Genomic DNA, 21,715 nt, shown 5'->3' with positions numbered 1-21,715 from the left:
CGACGACCGAGCCAACAGCAGTCTTTTTTTTTTTTTAACCACGGGAACTCGTGAATCACCTCCGGGAGAAAGAAAAGAACCAGACCGGCGAAAGACATAAAAGTCACGTGGAGAGCGATGACTCTTCTGAGGTGTCGACGCTTTTGACGTTCTTACCTCGCCCTCCTCTTCCTCACGGCCGTTGCGAGGAGGGGAGGGCGGGGGGAGCAGATGTGCCAAATGAACCAGCAGCGTTAACGTCTCAAATAAGACGCAAAATGATTTGCAGAACGGGACCAGGGGGGGAAACCTTCCCCTTTGATTTGTGCGTGACGTGCGGTAATGATCAGTGACAGGCTGCAAATGGTGTGTGCAAAGTATCAATGGACAGATGATCAGCCGGGATCGCTCACGATCAATAAGAGTTCTTCATCTGGAGCACAACAACATGAAAGGTGGAAGAAGATCAGTCACGGAAGGAACATTTGAGAGCACACGAGCCCAACGGATTTCAGAGTCGGATTTGGATCCATTATTAAAGTTTCAAGTTTAGGTTTAGAGCCAGAGTTAAGGTTTGAAGTTCGGGTTTCAAGGCTTGGTTGGGGTTTTGCTTGAGGGTTCCATGCAAGGATTAGCGTTAAAAATAGGGCAAGTCAGGGTTTCAAGATAGTGTTAGTGTCTTACATTCAGGGTTATGGTTTGAAATTGGAATTTCACAGCTAAGTATGAGGAAATCTGAACAAATAGAAGGTATTATATATATAATCTAGTCTACGTTATAGTCCACATTTCCACTCAAATCAAGAAAGCAACAGACCATTTTTTTAATAGCAACAATTTATATGCAATAAAAGATCAACTGTACAAGATTGTCCATACGAGTATCCATAACATATATCTGCCAACAGGTATAAATACAATATCTTACAATTACATCATATATATATATATATATATATATATATATATATATATATATATATATATATATATTCATGTGCTCATGCAGTATAATGCCCAAACAAAATAAATTAGCAATACAATTATTTTTTCCAATCTTGAAACATGTTAATGTCTTTCTCTTTATTCATTAACTTGAATATTTTCCAAAAAAATAACATTTCAATTCACATCCATACATGCCAGCGGTAAGTGCACATTAACACAATGGTCTGTAGTGGAGGCAGTCCGTTAGCTTTAAACACAACGAGCAAAAATAACAACACATGGTAATAGGAGAAATAGCTTCACAGGTTTTAACTGGTATGAACTTGATATGCAGTGAGCTCAATGTGAATGAATGCATGCACTCTGTGACCAAAACATCAGGTACACCCAAGCTTAGATCCACTATAAAATGTTTAAAAATAATAATTATTTAAGCCAGCGGTGAGTCATCAAATTTTGCCGGCAGAAGAAAACACACACACACACAATTTAGCATTCCCCACCTGTTTGTTCACTCAAGTAAACAATTAAATTAAAATGACCGCTTTAGATCAAAATGGCAGACTTCCTGTTTTTTCACGCATGGCTTCTGAGAGTTTTGTGTAACTCTATCCAAATTTCATGTAGTTAATAAACTCGATTAGGGAGCTGATTTAAAAAAAAATCCCCCCCAAAAATCCAACCAAATATTTTACGGTGCCAGAACCAGTGTTTATGGTGCGCCTTCAATCTTTTTTTTGTGTGTTTTTGAGTTTTTGTGGGTCTACTAAAGATAACATGCCTACCAAATTTCATGAACTAAAACTGGCGTTGTGTCTAAAACAATTCCACAAAATGCTGAGTTTGATGGCGTACCTAATGAAATAGCTACAAAGTGCTTTGCAGTGTTTTAGCAGCCTCCCAAACGATCCCCCCACCCTCCCCCGCGCCTTCTCCCCCCAGTGAAGCGAACCTGGTTGGTGTGCTTCTTTAACTATACTGACATGAAATAAAATTTCACTCACATTATTACAAATTTATACAAAGACCCCTTGGGTGAAGAAGCATGCTAAATGCTATATAATCTTATCTGACTATATACAGGAGACACCAATGTTTGAAGGACACGAGGGCCTGTTTATTCCTTTATAATTCGATTTTAAAAAATACTTTGAGGGACTTTTGATTGTTTTTAAAAAATAAAAACAAATCTCTTTTTACATTCTTCATTGTGTTCCAAAATGCACTCAAGTGTCATGGCTGTCCTTTGTCCCTCTGCTGCCAACACTGGTAGTGGATATGCTGGTGTTCATGCACTTTACCGTCCACGTGTGAGTGCGTGTGTGTGTGAATGTCCTGCGTGTAGATTTTGGGGTACAGCTTGGAGGAAGTCAGCGGCTGGTTCTGGTTCTGGTTCTGGACCGCATAGTCCTCGTAGGACAGGCCCTCCTTGTCTGCGCCGGGGCACGCTCGCTCGCGGCCCGCCACCGGGAGGCGCTGCGGGACGGGGAGGGCGGAGGAGGTTTGCGAGGAAGACGATGAAGAGGAGGATGATGACGGGCAGGTGCGTTTGGACTTGCAGAACCAGAGGAGGGCGGTGCCCAGGACGAAGGCCACGCCTGCCGGTATCCCGATGATGACGGGCCAGGGCAGGCTGGGCGAGGCGGCGGTCAGGACTAAGTTGTTTTGGGGCTTCACATCTGCAAGGAGGCAATCGAGATCAAAATCACAGAAAAAAAAGTCAAACCGTGTCTCAGTGGGCGTGGTTAACAAAAACGCATCTGCTCGGGCCTCAATAGATCGAATGAACACACAATGATTTGTGTTCTCTCTCACCTGGCAGCACGGTGAGGTAGGCGCTCCTAAAGCTGTATCCCATGGTGTTGGCGCCCAAGCAGATATACATGCCGGCGTCCTCCTTCTTGGCGCGAGTGATCAGAAGCTTGTTGAGGTACGAGCCGTCGGGCCGCGACCAAACGTCCCCCGTGGGCAGGACCACATAGCGGTGGTCCCCCACCTGAATGGCAATGCACAACGTTAGCAGCAGTCGGCATGGGATACATTTAGACCTGCGGAACCATGTGGTAACATCAGGATTATTTTTTTTTGTCTTTTGATGATGCCATGCCAGTACTGTAGTTGGCGATGTCACTTCACAAAGTGACACAAAGTGTAGCAAGTAAGGAATGTTTAAATAAATATATTTATTTTTGTATTAATTTTTATTAATAAGTATTATTAATACGTTTGCACTGTATCTTTTATTTATTAAAAGTGCTATTTTATGCATATTAGCAAATGTGTTTAATTTTGTAATATTTACATATTTAATAAATGTTTTGCTACTATCTCCATTAAAATGGATATTTATTTAATTATTTGTCTTTTATCTGTTTTCGTCGATGTTTCTAATCTGATTGAAAATTATATTGAAATACATTTCTACTAATTTCTAACCATTTCATTTTTTAAATAGGTTTTAATTTTGATGAAATGTTGTTTTTGATATTGATATATATATATATGATTTCGTTTTTTAATTTAGCAATACTTTTTAAATGTTATGTCATTCATTGTTTAATTTATTTGTTTAACCATTTTTTAAAACTATAATAATAATAAATTAATGAATAGTCATTAATCATCATATTTGCTATGCATTATTAATTACTATAATTTTATATAGTTATACGTTATTTTAGATTAAAAAAAATAATAATACTGTATATACAAAAATGGTCAATTATTATAAATATTTATTTTCAATCATTTTTAATTATGAATAATAATAATTATTATGTATGTATTATTATTATTATTATTTTGGTTGTATTTATCAAATTGCCGTTTTGAATTATTTAATTGATTTATTTATTTGTCAAAATGTACAATGTATTAAAAAAAATTATTTGTACTTTTATGTAATTTAATTAGTGTTTCTATTTCTATTTCTATTATCTCTCTCATGTTCAATTGAATCCAATTCAAAATTGAGATGCTTCCTAAATGTGGGAACTCCAAACGGTCCAATGGGATTGCTGCGATGTCAGCCCATACTGCTCGGTATCGGGAGGGGTTGCACGGCGTGATGTAGCGCTGTACCTCGAGCGTGGAATTGAACTTGCTCTCGTCTCCGGCCTCCACCCGCTTGAGCCACTGGATGACAGGCTTGACGTCACTGCGCACTTTGCACTGGAAGGACGTGCTGCCGCCGTAGTCCACCGTCGTGTTGACCGGGTGAGTGCCCGTCAGGATGGGCTTGGAGTTGGTGCGTTCTGTCCGCACACACACGCAATAACATTACTCTTTCAACTGCTTTTTTTAATCATTAATATACATTTAATTTTGATACATTTAATAATTGCAATTTTTTGCTGCAGGACTCACGTATGACTTCCACTTTGTAGGTTGCGTTGATGTGTCCGGCTCGGTTGGACACGTGACACGTGTACTTGCCGCTGTGCTCCGGCGTCAAGCTCTTGAGACTCAAAGTCCACTTCTTCTTCCTGTCCTCCTCCGCACCCCCGTTGTCCTCGTCGCCGTGGGCCAGTGGCCGTCCGTCCTTTAGCCACACGATGTCGGGTCGAGGGTTGCCGCTGGCTGCGCACTTGAGGCGCACGGAGCTTCCCACCGGCCGGGCGATGACGCGCTTCCTCATCTTGGCTGGCTGAGTGAAGCGAGGACGCACTGCGGGGGCAAAAATAGGCAAGTGGCGGATGAAATAAATCAAATCCAAATTCAACAGGGTTAGGATGGGCAGTCCAACCCTATGATGAGAAACAAATCTGACTTAATGCCATTAATACAGACCGTTTGTACAGGGACTGAAATGGCCATATTAGCTTAGTACTTTTGTGCTGCTGGAAAATGAAAATAGGGACCGCAAGGAGGCTATTTGGAGAAATCTCCAAATCAACATTTTTGTCCAAACGGTAAACTTTTGTGTCTAGTGCAAAACGAATGCTGCCGACATGTTTTGCCGGAGTGGGCCACATATTTCATATGTGTCATTATGGAGTGAGACATAAATATTCACAAACATCCATGAAAACACCCTATATAACCTGGACATCATTTGAATTTCTAAAATTAAAATATTATAATAAGATAAAGATAATGAAATTTGAAATAATAATATTTTAAAATCTAATTGTTTGATATAAAACATTTTTAAGTAGTGAAAAAAAGCTACTTTGCCTGGTAATAAGTTACTTTTGTTATAAAGTAGTTCAATTACTAACTCAGTTACTTTTTGAGCAAGTAATGAGTAACTATAACTAATTACTTTTATAAAGTAACGTTCCTAACACTGTTTACTTATATATTTTTTTTATTCAAAATTAGAACTGTCAAATGATAAAATTGTCAGATTAATCACATCTTAGAATGTTTATTAATCACGATTAATCACTTGATCAAAAATACTTTTTTATTTAAAAAAAATTGAAGAGCATCTTTTGTGTGTTAATTATTTCGACATTTAATGTTAAGAGGACTTTTTTGGGTGGGATCCATTGCACACGCTCATCCTCCTCTTTTTCTAATCAGTTAATTACTTGCATAATTTAAAATGGAAAAAAATGACCCCCAATAGTTTGACATGAACAGATATTCTGAATGTCATACACAAACATTTATCAAATGATTTACTTTAATGCATGTAATTATGTTTATTGGTCCAACACAACCTGTGCTATCTTTAATGTAACCATCTGCTGTCAGCTAAGGGATCATATGCGGTCAAAATTAATAGTGTGATTGATCTGCATCAATACATGATCAATACGATATTTTATTGTGATTAATTAATTTTCTAACGCTTTAACTTTGACAGCACTGTTCAAAATAAAAATAGTTGAGAAAGGTCAAGCTTTCCCTTGCTTTTGCAGCCCCCAGCAGCCACATGAAAACTTCTTGTTATTGCAGCGCCGTGTAAACAAGCAGGCAAAAGAGTTATGTGACACGTTCTTATAAACGGCTCTCCACTGGGCGGGATCGCACAACAAACATTCCCGAAAAGGCTTTCAAGTCTGGCACCCCTTTGTCCCTGTCGGCTCGTGGAGGAACGCTACCGGACGGCCCGAAACGATCTGAACCAGACGGGAGGAGGAGGAGGAGGAGCTGCATGGTTTGGACATAAATCCACGAGGAAAAACATGCAAAAGGAGCTGCGAGCCATTCAAATGCAAATAAAACATAGCAAAGAGCAACGGATTGATGTTGCAGAACATGAATTCAATCAAAGGGAAGGTGAGCAGGGAGCAGATGGAAAGAGAGGTTCACGGCGAGGTCAGAAATAAAACATGTGTTATTACGTCATAATAAGAAGGCATATGGCCTAAATAATTACACATGCAGAAAGTATTCGTCACGGCCTTTAATTTGACGTATGACTTGATGGGGATTGCTGCAAATATATTTTTGCCGTTCTCGCTCATGAACTTTAACCTTGCTCAATCACATTAACGTCACAACCAATCAGCACCAAAAACGAACCAGCCAAGCAAGTCAGCTCCCTGTCCGTCAAGTTCAGAGACGATCGGATGAACACTAAAAATCGTAATGAAAAAATGAAGGCGTTTTTGATGCATTTGATCTTGCTGTAATTGTTGACCTCAGCATTTATATTTTGCCACATGAAAATCTCACATACCAAAAACACACACACACAAAAAATGTGCGTATCAAAGAAACAAATCTAAAAGGTTTAGAAACAGAAACATGCATAAGGCAAAGGTAAATGGAAGATAATTATGTGATATCTTTTTTATTGTCATTACCCAGCTTCCCGGCCAGCTCCAGAACGTGCTCCGAGTTGGCGGATCCGGCTCGGGAATCATCTAGAATGACAGAAAAACAAATATATTGTTTTCATTGATCGTAGTGCAAAGCATGTATTTATTGTTTTAATAAAAGAAAAAAAAAGACAATTCTCATACTAAAGAAATGCCTAGAAAATTGTAATTAACAATTTAAATAATAAATGCATTTAAATAATAAAGCAATATTTTAAAAATACACAAACCATTTGACAAATATTTCTAAAACAAACAAAAAACAAATTAAGTGGGGAAGGTAGGTTGAAATTGGGCGGATCATAAAAAAATATTAGATTAGATTATACAATTATTATAACACAACTTTATGAAATATTCTTTCAATAAAAATATTTTTTCACAAAATTGTAAAAATGAAAAATAATCTAAAATATATTAAAATCAACTAATAAACGCATTTAGAAATTAGGTTGTAGTTGGCTGATCATTATTTACAGAAGAAATAATTAATGTAAAAAGTATTGACCTTTTTTTAACAAAAAAAACTGCTCTTTTAAATAGCAATTAATTTAAAGCAATCTAAACCCATTTTAAACATAAAAAAAGGGAAAGTAAATCAAAGAAAGGACCAGTTACGAAAAGAAGCATATTAAAATAAAAATATTGACAATTTCTATAATAAACCAACACATTTTTCAGTGCTTGTAAAATGATTAACCATTTTACTGCAAATATCATAAAAATATGTTTAACAAATAAATACATAAAGGAAAGAAGGTACAGTTGGGGGCTCCTTAGTTACAAAAGGAAGCATAATTAAAATATATATTTTTTTTTTATAACAAACAAATATTTTGACAAATATTTTTGTAAATATAAGAAAAATAAAGACTTCATTAGAAATATATAGTACAGTATACTTTCTATCCAATATTAAACCAATAAATACATAGGAAAGTTGAGGAATCACAGATTATGTGTCCAGCATCTGTTTGCACGTCTGGAAACATGAACACCAACGGTCTGGTGTGTGCGCACGCGTGTGTGACTATGCACGCGTGTGTGTCTGTCCAGGGGGCCGGTATTTTCCTAAAGGGTCACGTCCTTCCAGGATTTAATATAGAGACACTGGATATGTGGACACAACCTCTGTATGTATTGTATGCTTGTGCATGTGTGTGCGCGCGCGCATGTGCGTGCATGTGGGTGCGTGGGTCGGCGGTCACAGTGTAGGAGCCAAAAGCAGCCACCATGACGCGACTTAATGGCCCTCGCACAGAACCACCAGACCGCAGGCACTGCAAATGTCTGACTTATTTCTTATCATGCTTACACTTCCGTGCTTGGACCCTGGTTCAAAACGAGGGGATTGCGAGAGGGTCCTCACACCTACAGTTGCGCTTCCAAGTTTACATACCTCAAGGGTACGTAAACTTATGAGCACAACTGTAAATGCTTTGAATCGTCACCAAAATTGACATGCACATCTTTGCTCTCGTCAACTTCAGTGTCTGAAAATATCAAAACAAGTATCATAGTACAGTGGAACCTCGGAGTTTGATTGTCTCGGAACTCGTACAATTCAGACTTTGAATTGAGAGTTTGACCTCATTTTCGGAGTACGGTGACTACTTCTGTAAATACTGGCACAAGGAGCTTGGGAACGGATTAATTGCATTTACATTATTTCCTATAGGAAAAAATGTTTCGGAGGTTGAACAATTCGGACTTTGAGCACTTCGCAGGAACGAATTATGTTCAAACTCCGAGGTACCACTGTATTTTGGAAGCCTTTTTCTTACCATACGGTGTGCTCATAAGATTTCATACATTGCGGAAATCTCAGAAATGAGCGGCTGTTCATAATTGTCAATTGCACAAACATTGGGAATGACAATACAAGATAGTTATTCAGTCCTCTCCAAAAACATTGGTTCCAACTACTCTGAAAGGAAAAATGGAACTCAAAGCCAAAAGAAAAATAGACAGATATTTACGGTGTTCCCTTTTGGCCCTTATAAATAATAATGACAAAGAAATTGAGCAAGTTCAAGAACACTTTCGCACCTCCGTGCTCAGGCCCTGAGGAAAAACAAGTCGGGTATGCTGCAGCAGAGAGAAGTGCAATGTCATCAAGAAGACGAGCAAATGGTGCTGAGCATTCAGACCTGGGCGACTTTTCCTCTTACACAAAAGCTTTTACAACGCAAGCTTGTGCTTAGCGAGCAAATGTGTGTGCGTGTGTTCTCAGGTGAGCCCACCTCAACATGATCCTATAAGTCCTCATCTAATCAATCTCCACACCTTTTTTTTTTTAGGCGTGTGAGCACATCTCCTGCAGACTAAACAATACGCTTTAGAAAGGAGTGTGTGTGTGGATTTGTGTGTGCGTCGTGTGTGTACGTGTGTTTAACTTGAAGTAGGAGAGTTTTGTATTTCCTGAAACCGGCTGTACCAAGGTTTGACCGAGTGCCATGAATGGACTCGGTGCACTAATTACATCCACCTGTGTGTGTGTGTGTGCGTGTGCGCGCGCATGTGCATAACCAGTTTCACCGATCAAAATTGGGTCTGATGTGTCTATAATAACAGGACGCATGAAAAAGGCTGATGGACGCTTGCTTGGAATCGAAAAAGGACGTCCGCCATATTGGTAAAAAAATAGGGGTGTCAGGGCATTCATTTTTTAAAATCATAATTAATCGCATTACTAATATAATAGTTAACTCACGATTAATCGCAAATTTGATATCTGTATAAAATATTTTTTTCCCTAAGTTTTGATACTCTTGTTAACACAAAAGTGAAACTAAAGTTAAATTAATAGAAAAATGGCTGCTTTTAGTCAAAAGTTAAAATTGAAAAGATGTACTACAGTACTGTCAAAAAGAAATGAGTGTGATAATGATTTGTGCTGAGGTCATTTTTCTGCCCCTAGATGGCATAATTGCATTTGTAAGACACTGGTGACAGCTCAGTTCACTCCCTACCATTTTCACTGAAGCAACCCTCTTTGCTCTGTTTTACTGGATTTTCGACTGATTGCAAGGCCCACAGAATATTGTGTTCTACTGTTATAAAAACATGGAACCTACCAAAAGAAAGATTAGAGTCTCTTCTTTCATCAGGAAAAAAAAGGATATTTGTATCTGTTTTGCAGCAATTAGCATTAGAATATAGCTAAATTTCATCATTATTCACAAATCTATTTCAAACTGTGGGGAAAACAGCTTTGTTTCAAAATGGCCCTGGTTGATCTCTGCTGCCACCTGCTGGCTGTTTTTTGTAATCACTACCATTTCTTCAACCGTTCTGTGCAGTTGAGAGGCAGCATCAAAACCTTCTGTATGCTCTAGCATAAAAAACAAACATAAAAACGCATCAATACACGTCTTTGGGACATTTAAAACATTTAAAATAGAACATATTTATACGTTTTGGGGAGCAAATGAGTTAAGAGCTATCAAATTTTTTAACGTGAAATTCTGCACATTTTTTAAATTGTAAAATACAACTTGACGCCAGTCGCCACAAATAAATGCATTATTATTAAATTTATTACAGGTACATTTTGATATGGATGTGTCTGCTGCGTTGTGACTGGAATTCCGCCAGTACAGGCTTTCCAAGTAAGGGAGAAGGAACTTTAAATGAACACACTCATTTTGACACCCCTATCAAAAACCCATTTTAAGGTCAAATTTTGCCATTCAGACCACTTAGAAAATCCAGCGGCAGCCCCCGTCGCAAGTTTCACGGATCAACACAAAACTGGTCGGGCATGACCGTCAAATTGAACAGGAACTCTCCCATTTTATTTTGAAACACTCATTTTAGGGTAAATTTGGCCATTTGCACAAATGAGAAAATGTGCCTAAACACCTGTTTCACTGATCAATATGAAATTGTGTGGACTTGTCTAACACAACAGGACACACCAAAAAGTCTCAAGGACCCACGCCCGAAATTCAAAAGGAAGTCAGTCGTTTTGGTTTGAAGGAAGGATTATAGTCGAATTCCAGGCCTTGCACTCTATGATGAACGTCTACTAGGGAAATATAGGGCCCCAATAGGAAGCCAGTATCCAATACTGATGCAGCTCTAAATTGAAAAGCTTTGTTGCCAAAACCGTCTAATGTGGGCAGAGCATGGGGTCCAAATGTAATGATTTCGAGGAATCGCCATGAAAAAGCAACAGATTATTTCAAGTCAAACGATACGATACTGTAAATCCCAGTCTGCTTTTCTGTGGCTGACCTCGGCCTACCCGTAACAAGGCATGAAAAGAAAAATATTCCCACTCAGGGAAGGATAATATATCCTCGTCTGTTCCTGAGTGCTCGTGTTTCAGTGGCCCTTCCTGAAAAAAAAAAAAAAGTGTGACGAGAGAAAGACTTGCATTGTTTCCATGCAACAAACCTTTTATTCTCGCGTCCGTGTGAGATTGTGCAAATACACGGGTGTGATTAACGAGCAGCACTTTTACGGCAGACTCCGGATCTGTTTTCCATCACTTACTCACTCGTCTCGTTGCACTCGCTGGAGCCAACCACGGCTCGTTTACGCTTGGCCAAGACGTAGCGATAATATTTGCAAGTGCGTGCGTGCAGGAGTTGTGTGTAACCACCGTACTGTAATGTGCGTGTAATCACATTTGCGGAATGCGTAAAAGAATAGAAGGAAAACAAAAGGCACATCAATGATCTGTAATTGTGGTTTTCAAGTCTTTTTTCAAACCTAAACCATCTTTGGCTGGACATGATTCAAAATCAACAGGACTCTTGCTTAAACATCAATCCGAGGGAAATTCCTCGTACCCACTACTTAATGGCGATTCCTTGAAGTGATCTTCAAATTTTGATACCATCCTCCGCTGACATTAGATAGGTGAACGAGTTGTGGATACCTGCTACCAATTGGGAGTCATGGGTGAATTTCAGAAACCGAGTTCACCTCCTAAGTAGAGCCTAAAATGGCGGTGTCAAACCAAAATGGCCGACTTCCTGTTGCGTTTTGCACATGGGTCCTTGAGACTTTTCCGTGCATCCTCACATTATAGACATGCAAGGTCATGTTAATTGGTGAAACTACTGCCGAGGGATAATTTTTCAAATTTGTGTCAAGGGGAAAATAGCTGCTTCAAAACAAAATGGCTGACTTCCTGTTTCATTTGGTCATGGCTCCTTGAGACTTTTTCCACTCATCCTGTCATGATAGCCGTGTGTCACACTTTTAACTTCATGTGACTGGCCAAATTGACTCCAAAATGGCTGCTCTAAAACAAAATGGCCGACTTCCCGTTCAGTTTCACACACTGGTGCTTGAGAGTTTTTTGATAGATATGTCCACCCATTTCTTGTCCATCAGTGAAACTGGTGTGCTTTCATGGCTTGTGTGAATGGTCAAATTTCCCCTAAATGGCTGCTCGCTTCCTGTTCAATTTTGGGCATGGGTCCTTGAGACTTTTTTCCATCCGTCCTTTTATGACAGACACCTCATTTGGTGTTGTCATGATGAAACTGCTTTTGGAGATCTTTTCAGTGGGATACGTTCACTTGTTTTCTGGCATGTTGAAGGCCCCCTAAAGAGTTCATTCATTCTCCACAAGAATAATAAAAAATAGCCATTCCAAGAGAACACAAAATATGGACAAGGACGTCATGCAATGACTTCATGTCCGCTAGTCCGGGTGGCTCATAGGTGGTGTGCGGGTCTTGTTAACGCATGTTTATTATGTCATTACTGGCAAACATAGCGGGGCCTTGATTCTTTCAATTTACAGCCGTGCATCGTTCAGCTAAACGCACCACGTACTGCACTGGGAGACTCACTTTGAAACATGATGCTCTATCTATCTATCTATCTATCTATCTATCTATCTATCTATCTATCTATCTATCTATCTATCTATCTATCTATCTATCTATCTATCTATCTATCTATCTATCTATCTATCTATCTATCTATCTATCTATCTATCTATCATCCATCCATCCCAGACGTTGATGATGGCATCATTTTGTAGCTTCAACATTTGTTTTGTATATGCTACAAATGGTGACAATTTGTGTGTATACTTGACCCACTCCTTACATGATAAACTCCAGATGTTCCTGAAGGCATCATATGCACATCATATGTGGAAAACCAGGAAGTGAGCACAATCTTTAATTTGTTTTGTTTTTTTGTAACAAATTTATTGTGTGTGCATATTACCTCTTCAATTTGGCAAAGGATGCCCAGTGGAATAATGATGATGGTGTTCCGAGTACATTGATGGTATCATGGGAAGAATATTCCATTGTACCACGACCAATACATGGTAAATCCAAAGCTGCGTTTTTTCCATGGCCAATAGAGGTCGATGTCACTGAAGACGAACACCGTACTTGACTTATTAGTGTCGTAAACATCTTAAAAAAAGAGTTTATGGCCATGTTTAAAATAGTATTTGTGGGCGTTGTTCGGTGAAAATGTACATAATTTCTCTGGCTGAGGGTCACGTCCACATATATTTTTTAATGATGGTGTAAATTAGTGCCCCTGGTGCACATTACTCTACATATCACAGTGGGGGTGAAGAGGACACCCTGATTTTATGTTTTTATATTTAGACTTTGGCTCCAACCTCAAACCACCCGGCACTATAAAAACTCAAGTCACGCCCAAAAATAGATCATGTCGCCGGGATCAAAGTCGAGCTGCGTGCTCAAAGAGATGCCTCCCCTTTCTCTTTGGGATAAAAAAAAAAAAAAAAAAACGATGGGTAGTAGGCGTAATGATCTCAGTTCCTACACACTATCGTTCACCCATGGGCATCAAAAACCATTGCAGCTCTGTTGCAAATCAAAACAGCAGCACCTCTAATGCGTGTAAACCACTTGCAGAAATTAAAGCCTCTCTCAAACGTCAGCCCATGTGATGCTATCATTGTGTGGACATGAAAGCGTTAACGAAGTCCATTTGAAGTCTGTTGCTAACCAAAACAGCAACACTGATGTCGCACGTAGAAAGTCTCTGATTAATTAGTGTCCACTTGAAATGGCTCTGTGCGCAAATACATGGCACTTGTTTTTAAGTGAGCGATTGCATGTTATTCTATTTCCACATCTGCAAGAATGCCATCTGTCTTTTTGTGTGCCAGCTGCTGCTTGTGTAACTCAAGCGCACATGAAGGCAGCGCCGTGCTCTGATGAACCAAACAATCTTTCACGTCGCCGCCACGCACTTGTCGCCTTTGAAGCGCACACACACACCGCCGTACCTTCTGCTTGCCTCTTTCAACTCCTAATCAACGTCCCAATTATCCTTCCTCCTCGCCTTTAAGCTCTGATGGCAGCCTCCCTAACCACCAGTACTCGCCAAAGACCATAGACCACCCTGACTACTTTCTATATTGTAGGGTAAATATGGGGAGATTGTTGTCACGTGTAGGACAGCAGCCAGTACTCACCATAAATCTCCTCGGAGCCTGTAATGTTTCCACATGGCTCCCTGACCACTTCTATATACTCTAGCGAAAATATGGGGGAATTGTTGTCACTTATAGGAGACCAGCCAGTACTCGCCAGAAATCTCCCCAGTGCTTTCAATGTTGCCATAGGCCTCTTGGAAGCTTCACTGACCAATTTTCTCTGTGTTATACTGTGCAGTAGGAAGAATATGGGAGATTGCTTAAACAGGTAGAACACAGGTCAGGAGTCGACAGAAATTTCCAAATAGACTTCAACGATGCCGTTAGGCCTTTTGGCAGCCTCCCGACCAGCTAAGCTTCATGAAATTTAAGACAAATTGTAGTTCCGCGTCAGTCCCAAAGCTTGTGTTTGCAAAATTGACCGCAGCTCATTCAATGTTGCCTGAAGCCACCCTGACTACTTTCTATATCCTTTACTGTAGGAAGAATATGGGTGATTGTTGTCACGTGTAGGATACTAGCCAATACTTGCCAGAAATCACTACAGCACCTTCAATGTTGCCATAGGCCTCCTGGCAGTTTACTAAGCCACTTTTCTATACGCTATACTATATACAAAATACAGGCGATTGTTGTCACTTGTAGGAAAAAGCTAATACTTGTCAGATACTCCTAAAGCACCTTCAATGTTGTCGTAAGCTACCCGGCAGCATCCCTTATTACTATACCATAAGGATAATATGAGAAAATGTTGTCACGTGTAGCATACCAGCCATGGGTGTGCCAACATGACAACGGCGTTTGCCACCAAGGTGCCTAGCTAATTTATAGCTAGTTGTGCTCATTTAACAGTGCTGACTGCCTTCTTTTTTTTAAAAGAAAAAAAGTGAGCCATAGCCCTTTTTTCCGGCTCTTTTTGGAGACTCTGGGACACCCTCCGCGTCCAAGCCGCAGTCAAACGGACGTCAGATGTATCGAAGCAGCATTTCATCAGTATCAATGAGTGAAGCGGATCCGTGCATGTGCAAGTGACAAACAATTCTTGAGTGGTGCGAGGCGGGCACGGGTCCAACACAAACATGCACACTGAAGCACATTTCAAAGCCTCTCAAGTGTCAACATAGCACAAGTGTGTGTTTGCACGAGTGTGTATGTCGTCGGCTTCCGTGATTGCGTGTGTATTGCATGTACTGTGTGCGTCTCCCTCTCTTTCTCTCTCTGGGAATGTGCGGCCCTCGTTCTCAACTTCAAAGACGAATTGGCACGCTGGAGTGTGAGGCGTCATGCTGACAACTTTTCTTTGATCAACAACTCTTTACAACAATGTCAAATAAAAAGCCAGGCCAGCTCATCACCACAACACCATGACTCTACTTAGTTCAACGCAAACACATACTCACCCACATACAAAATAAAATGTAAAAAAATTCAATAAAATAAAAATAAAGGAGAGAGCAATGATGATGACATGTCAAATCGGTAAAATTACCGAATGAACAATACTGAGCTCTCTCGAAAAAATAATAAAATAAAGTTCAACGCTAACACTACTGCTGCTACTACTCGCAGATCTATGTTGAATGTGCTATACTGGATATGAATATGGGAGATTGTGTCATATGCCAGTGCTAAAAAAAATCAAAAAAATCCTGCTAATCCTTTCATGTTGCTGTCTTCCACTTATGCATAATGCTGCTATGTTATGCTACACTACCGAAAGAATATGGAAGATTGTTGTTGCATGTAAAACATTAGCCACTATTGGCCCGTTTTGTGCCATCTTTGAATGGTAATTGTTATAAATGACTGGCATTTTTATCATACATCTGGTTAGGAAGTATATGGTTTGGTCCTAAGTTGTCCCCTAGTAGTGCTGACAAAAAAAAAAAAACGGTGTCTGCCTCCATGATTTAAGATGCCCATCTCTGCAGTAGAGAGTGGGTGGGTGCACCCCTACAGTTTTTTTAGTGGTACTGCAACAATTGGCCCATAAATGTCATTAAAAGACAAAAAGATTCCTAGACGAGAGGCAAAGTGGAAGAAGAAAAAGGAAAGGAGGAGGTTTTGTGCTCTTTGATGGCTGCCGACAAAAGTTTGTAAAACATCAAACGGTCTTTTCTTCCCTTATTCCGCACTCTTCACCCTCTTCTCCAGCTTCATCTTCATGGCTAATTGTCCATTCGAACTGCCTCAGTGGAGGAGCATGGCGGCCTAATAACACAATATAAGCAGAACACTCAATCCCTGCTCTAATGAGGAGAAAACCCATCAAGAGGACGAGAAACTGTCAAGAGACGACCCCATTGAGTGTGTGCGTGTGCATGTTTGTGTGTGGGCCACTGTTCAAAAACATAAAAATGACAAAAAAGTTATTATGCTTAATTAAGGGCCCACATTTTATTTTAAAAACCAACAGATGGGCCTGGTGATTTGTAGATGAGGTTATTATTATTATTATTATTATTATTATCATTTAATTGCATTATTTAATTATAGTGAATCAGCCAATTAATTAATCAAATTAATTGCCTACTTAAGTAACATTTTCAATTTTACAATTCAAAATAAATCAATTAACTATTTAATAAGATAAATGAATTGAAAGGTAAACTGAAAAACATGTAGAGTAAAAAATTAAAATACATTTTTAAAATATCTTGTTTTTTATTGCATGATGGATAGATATTCATAATTAATTTCATTATAATTAAGTAACCAATCTTGAACATTATTAAAGATGAAGTCAACTAAAAAAAATCTTCACACTAATATGTTGTATGTACCCACTAGTCTAAACAGCATTACGATTAAGATTGCGTTGGTGTAATATCAGGGGGCGGCCATTTTGCTACTTGCTATTGACTGAAAATGACATCACAGTGCCTAACATTTATAATGAATTATAAATCAATTTAAATAAACTACCCAGCTATTTTATACAATACATTACAACTGTTAGTTTTACTATTTATATTTACAATATATTCTTTTAAATAAGATTATAATTATTTTCACATCAAAACATTATTTAAAGAGATACTTTACCAATTTTAACAAAAGAGAGTGAAAAATGCAAGAGCTCAACTTTGCTAATAAATGGAGACACATGGCTGCTTACCTCATAAAATAGTCACACACAAAAAATAAAATAATTGACATCGTTAATCCTTTGATGTTCGCTGAACCAAGCGCTCACAATGAAGTCTGAGATCTCACTTTGTCCTTATTTACCCCAAATGTACGACCTGAGGGGTGTTCCACTTAAGAGGTTCCACTGAGGGGTTTTGTGTGTGCTAGCAATAGCATAGCAGTGCAATCTAATCCTTCAGGCTGCATAATAGCCACTAAGCTGTCTATTCACATGTACATGCTCTGATCTGACATACAGCCCCATTCCACTTTTTCTTCTTTTCTTTTGCACTTTTTTCCCCTTCAACTACTTTGTTTTCGTGTAAAATAAGAAAAAAATAAGCACCACACAACATCTGCAGAACATTCCTAACCCGACCATGTTTGAGCATAAAAACAAAGTATGGGCGAGTGAGCAACTGTTGTGTGTCACTTAACAGAGTACAAATGTGATCATTAAACTTTGCTGCCATTGTCCGACCACACACAATGACAAAAATAAAAACCCAATTTAGCGTCTTTCTTCTGTCAAGTATACAGCATGTGGTTCAACTCAACAACTCCACAGCAACTCGAAAATGATGAGTTGTCTTTGAATGACCCCTGGAAAGTGCAAAAACAACCCTAAAATATGCTACTTTAAACCAAAATGACAGATTTTATGTGTTTTTTCAGACATGACTTTATTAAACTTTTTTGTGGATCTATTCGTGATAGACATGTCAACCAAATTTTATATTGCTAAATGAAACTGGCTTCAGGGGCTGAATTAAAACAACAACAAAAACACTGTGCTACTTACGCCATACCAGCTGGCTAGCTAGCTAGCAATGCGTTTCGGCTGGCTAGCTGCTGCACTAAACACATTACATTTTCACTCCTACATCACTAATCATCACCTCCATGGCAGCGAATAAGCTGCACTTCTTACAACTATCGTTCTCAAGAAAGGAATACAAGAAATAATTAGCAAAAGACAGCGAAGCCATGCTAATTGCCAAGCTAACCTAAGATAAACAGGTACAATCATCGTGAAACACAGCAATTAAGTGCTTGGGTGACAGAGTACACTTTTCACACAAGTATGGATGGAGCCGCATTAAAGCGAAATGTATCTAACTTTGAACAGCAATTTAATAAGTGTGACTGTCTGGAGAGGAAATTATACACGTACAATAAATAATGCTACGCACATATCTTAACAGTTCCGGAAATCAATTGTGTTACATTACGGCGTACATCAGTCAGGAGGAGTGGCCTAGAAGATTAAAAGAATATTCTTATAGTTTCAGAAAAAGAAGATTGAGGATTATAAAATGAAATGCCATCATCGTCTACCGAGAGTCCCGTACACAGCACATAGAACCAACAAATATAGTATTGACCTTTTGCACGTGACGTCACAGCCCTCATGGGAACGCCCCCTCCAGGACGCTAGACGGCAAAAGAGCCACTTGCCTGTATTGTAAACATTGAATCTCGTATAGCGTAAAGTCCTTCTTTATCTAATCAATTATCTTATAAAATGGTTATATTTTGCTGTGCGGTCGGTTGTACAGACAAACAAAGGAGTAAACCAAACGTTGCTTTTTATCGCATAGCTACTAATGAAGACAAAAGACATCGATTGACAGCAGCAATCAACAGGCAGCCCATAAAGTTTCACGGATTTGCAGCGATCATTTTTTTGCTAGGTTAGTAGATAAATGTAATTAGTAGATAAATGTTCATACATTTTACTAGTAAACGTGCACTCTAACAAAGATTGTAACAGAGGCGTCGCATTGCGTGTTACAAATCACATAAACGAGACAGATAGTTAGCAACTGCACGAACACTCAGCTTAATTTTAAATGTACCTTCTTTAAAACTATTAAGTGCATTTGACTGTTTAATAATGGGGGATTTCTTGGGAGCTTTTCACTCCGGGGCCGGAGTCATATTCATGAAATAGTCATTTGTTCCACGCTAGTAAACATAGTAACATAAAGTCACAGCGTTTCAATATAGAACGGACTATGTAAAACTAAACCAGTTAGCATGATCAACAAGTTTTACCTTTGCATTACGAGGTATATTGTCCCGGGGTGTGAGCGTAGCATCTCGTCCCAGAGACTCAGCCAGCGACAAGCTTTTGAATCAGAAGAGACGGCATTGACTACATAATGATACAGGTCGTGCGCTGTGAATTCCGGCAAAGTCGGCGATTTAATTCACTTGGTAAAAAAAAGCAGGCAACAGAAAGTAAGGGGCTGTTTGTTTTCAAACTAGCGATTTCCAACTTAAGAAAATATCGCGCTCTATAAGTCCCGACGAAATGTGCAACTTCGACTGACAGGCGAACTTCGGTTGAAGTAGTAGATTCCATGGCTCTATGGGCAATAATAACTTTTAATTTGTAGAATAACAGTCGCTAAGTCACTAAGTCGCTCCGGGTCACGCCCACTTCCATTCATCAATCATTTTCTTCCGCCGTCCGTCATAGGGCAGCCACGTGATCACGTGACGTCGGTGCAAATGGTCAATATTGAATGTATATAATATCGCTTCACAATACAGTCCGACATTTTGATTTTGTCTTTTGACATTTGCACTGATTGACAGTATTTTTGTCGCATTCCGCCAGCTTCCCTTCAATCCTTTTATCCGCACTCGTCTTTGTGTAATGAGGATTTGGAGGGTCATGAAAACACGCACGACAACAAACGAGCGTGTGAAGCACTGGAAGATATGCGGCTGAGGATGTCCAAGCATCCACGTTCATTTGTTGCCTTCCTAAGAAGAGCTGGAGGTGATGAAGATGCCAGTCTCGGTCTAATGAGCTCCTCCTTCAAAGTAACTGGTGTGCATTTTTAGAATTAAGCATGAATGAGAATTTCAAATCAAATCGCACTGTATTGTCCCACAACAAGAAAAATCTCTTCAGTGCTACTGCCTCTAAGTCGCATGTAATGTGGCTTCGCCGTCTATAAAGCTTCATCCTGGGAAAGACTCTTCAATCACAAAACACAGCTGAAACTTCCCTCCACCTGTTCTGACCCATGCTTGGATCCATTTCTTTACCTCCTTGATCCAAAGTAATTAAAGTCTGCCCCGGCATCTCTACTCCTTGTAGCCTCACACTTCCCCCTTAAGATCCGATTGCAAATGTCCCCACTGTGAGACTGAACGTTGTATCTTATCCATCCCCATTGCAAACGGGAAGAAGCTCAGAGCTCATCCCCATCAATCGACCGAATCTTGCAAAGTAATGTAAGCATTTTAACCATAAAGTGTTACCACACATTGTCGTGTTTTGTTTCTACTGTATTGTCAGTGCAGATCAAGCCAGTGTTTAGACAGCGACAGTATCTTGATGTTCCAGACGTGTTCCAGCTCGAACCGTCCATGCTTTGTGCTATTCACCTGATGACATCACCTGCGGAAGAAGCTCTGAGAAAAAGAATTCATTCTTGACTTCTTTTCTCCCTGCCACGTCTGGCGTCTCTTTCAGCGGCGGTGAAGCGAGGCAGAACCAGAGGATGTGGAACAGACAGGCGTGAAATGGAGGCCTGACCCGCTTCATCCACCCGTAGAAGCGTGTTGAGTCAAAGCGTGCACGTGTGTATGAGTGTGTGTGCTGACATACAATTTTGCTTCCATTCCACCCGCAAAAACATCTTTTGAAATGTGACTCGGCCTGCACACTTTGTTTCATAGGAGCCAGCATGTTTACATCTCACCGTCGTCACTGTGGCTCCAGGATTTCCGCCCACGGGGACGGCCTCTGACACACTATAGGGGCCCCGTGCCGGTTCTGACACCAGGACGTCAACTACACGAGCTCATACCAACTTTACATTGAGCTGATGCCAATGTTAGTTCAGAGCTCGAGTCAAAATTGGCACAAGAGCCACGTGAAGATGGATGAATTGGTCAAGTCTTCGCTGGTCCAGGGGGAAGGAACCAAGTTAAGAACCAAGTCAAAAAACAGTCACACATCAAGACAACTAGACAAAAATAAATTAAAAACCCCGTTAAAAAGTAGTTAAGTAGCATGAGCCAAGGGGAAAAAAGTCAATAGCCAAGGTAAAAAACAAAACAAAAAACAAAACAAACAAACAAAAATAGGCCAAATAACTGGCCAAAACCAGTTAGAACCCAGTCAGGAATCAAGTTTAAAAAAAAAAGTCAAAAACCAGACAAGGACCACATCAAGAACTATGTAAAGAACCAGTCAAAGTCCAGGCAAAAAAAAGTCAGCACCAAAGAAAAAAGAAATAAATGAACATACAAAACCACATCAGGAAGAAAAGCAAGTCAAAAAGCATTCAAAAGAAAGAGACAAAAACCATATAAAGAAATACTTCAAGAACCACAAAAAAACAAGAATAAAAACAGCCAAGAACCAATTGAGAACCACATCAACAATCAGTGAGGAACCAATCGGGAGCCAACTATGAAACCAATTCAAGAAGCAGTCAAAAATCCAGTAAAAAAAAATAAGGCA

The 21,715-nt window shown here is 39.5% G+C and overlaps 1 protein-coding gene across 2 annotated transcripts in view; it reads right to left on the bottom strand.

The window, feature by feature from the left end:
- Positions 1 to 1,876: 1,876 nt before the first annotated feature.
- The window catches only part of fgfrl1a (fibroblast growth factor receptor like 1a), a 48,682-nt gene continuing 28,843 nt past the window's right edge, over positions 1,877 to 21,715 (bottom strand). For both annotated transcript variants that reach the window (XM_086084511.1, XM_086084510.1), the window contains exons 4-8: positions 6,687 to 6,746; positions 4,294 to 4,593; positions 4,009 to 4,181; positions 2,743 to 2,923; positions 1,877 to 2,606 (exon numbers count right to left, since the gene is read on the bottom strand). In XM_086084511.1, the coding sequence (XP_085940637.1) occupies positions 2,161 to 2,606; positions 2,743 to 2,923; positions 4,009 to 4,181; positions 4,294 to 4,593; positions 6,687 to 6,746 (1,160 nt within the window). In that variant the 3' untranslated portion in view covers positions 1,877 to 2,160. The remainder of the gene's footprint in view (positions 2,607 to 2,742; positions 2,924 to 4,008; positions 4,182 to 4,293; positions 4,594 to 6,686; positions 6,747 to 21,715) is intronic.

This window comes from Leptonotus elevatus, chromosome 9, assembly GCF_054856555.1.
Source record: "Leptonotus elevatus isolate MCC_2025b chromosome 9, RoL_Lele_1.0, whole genome shotgun sequence".
Classification (NCBI taxonomy): Eukaryota; Metazoa; Chordata; class Actinopteri; order Syngnathiformes; family Syngnathidae; genus Leptonotus; species Leptonotus elevatus.
The sequence above is the reverse complement of the archived record's forward strand: the minus strand, read 5'-3'. Positions and strand labels throughout refer to the sequence as shown.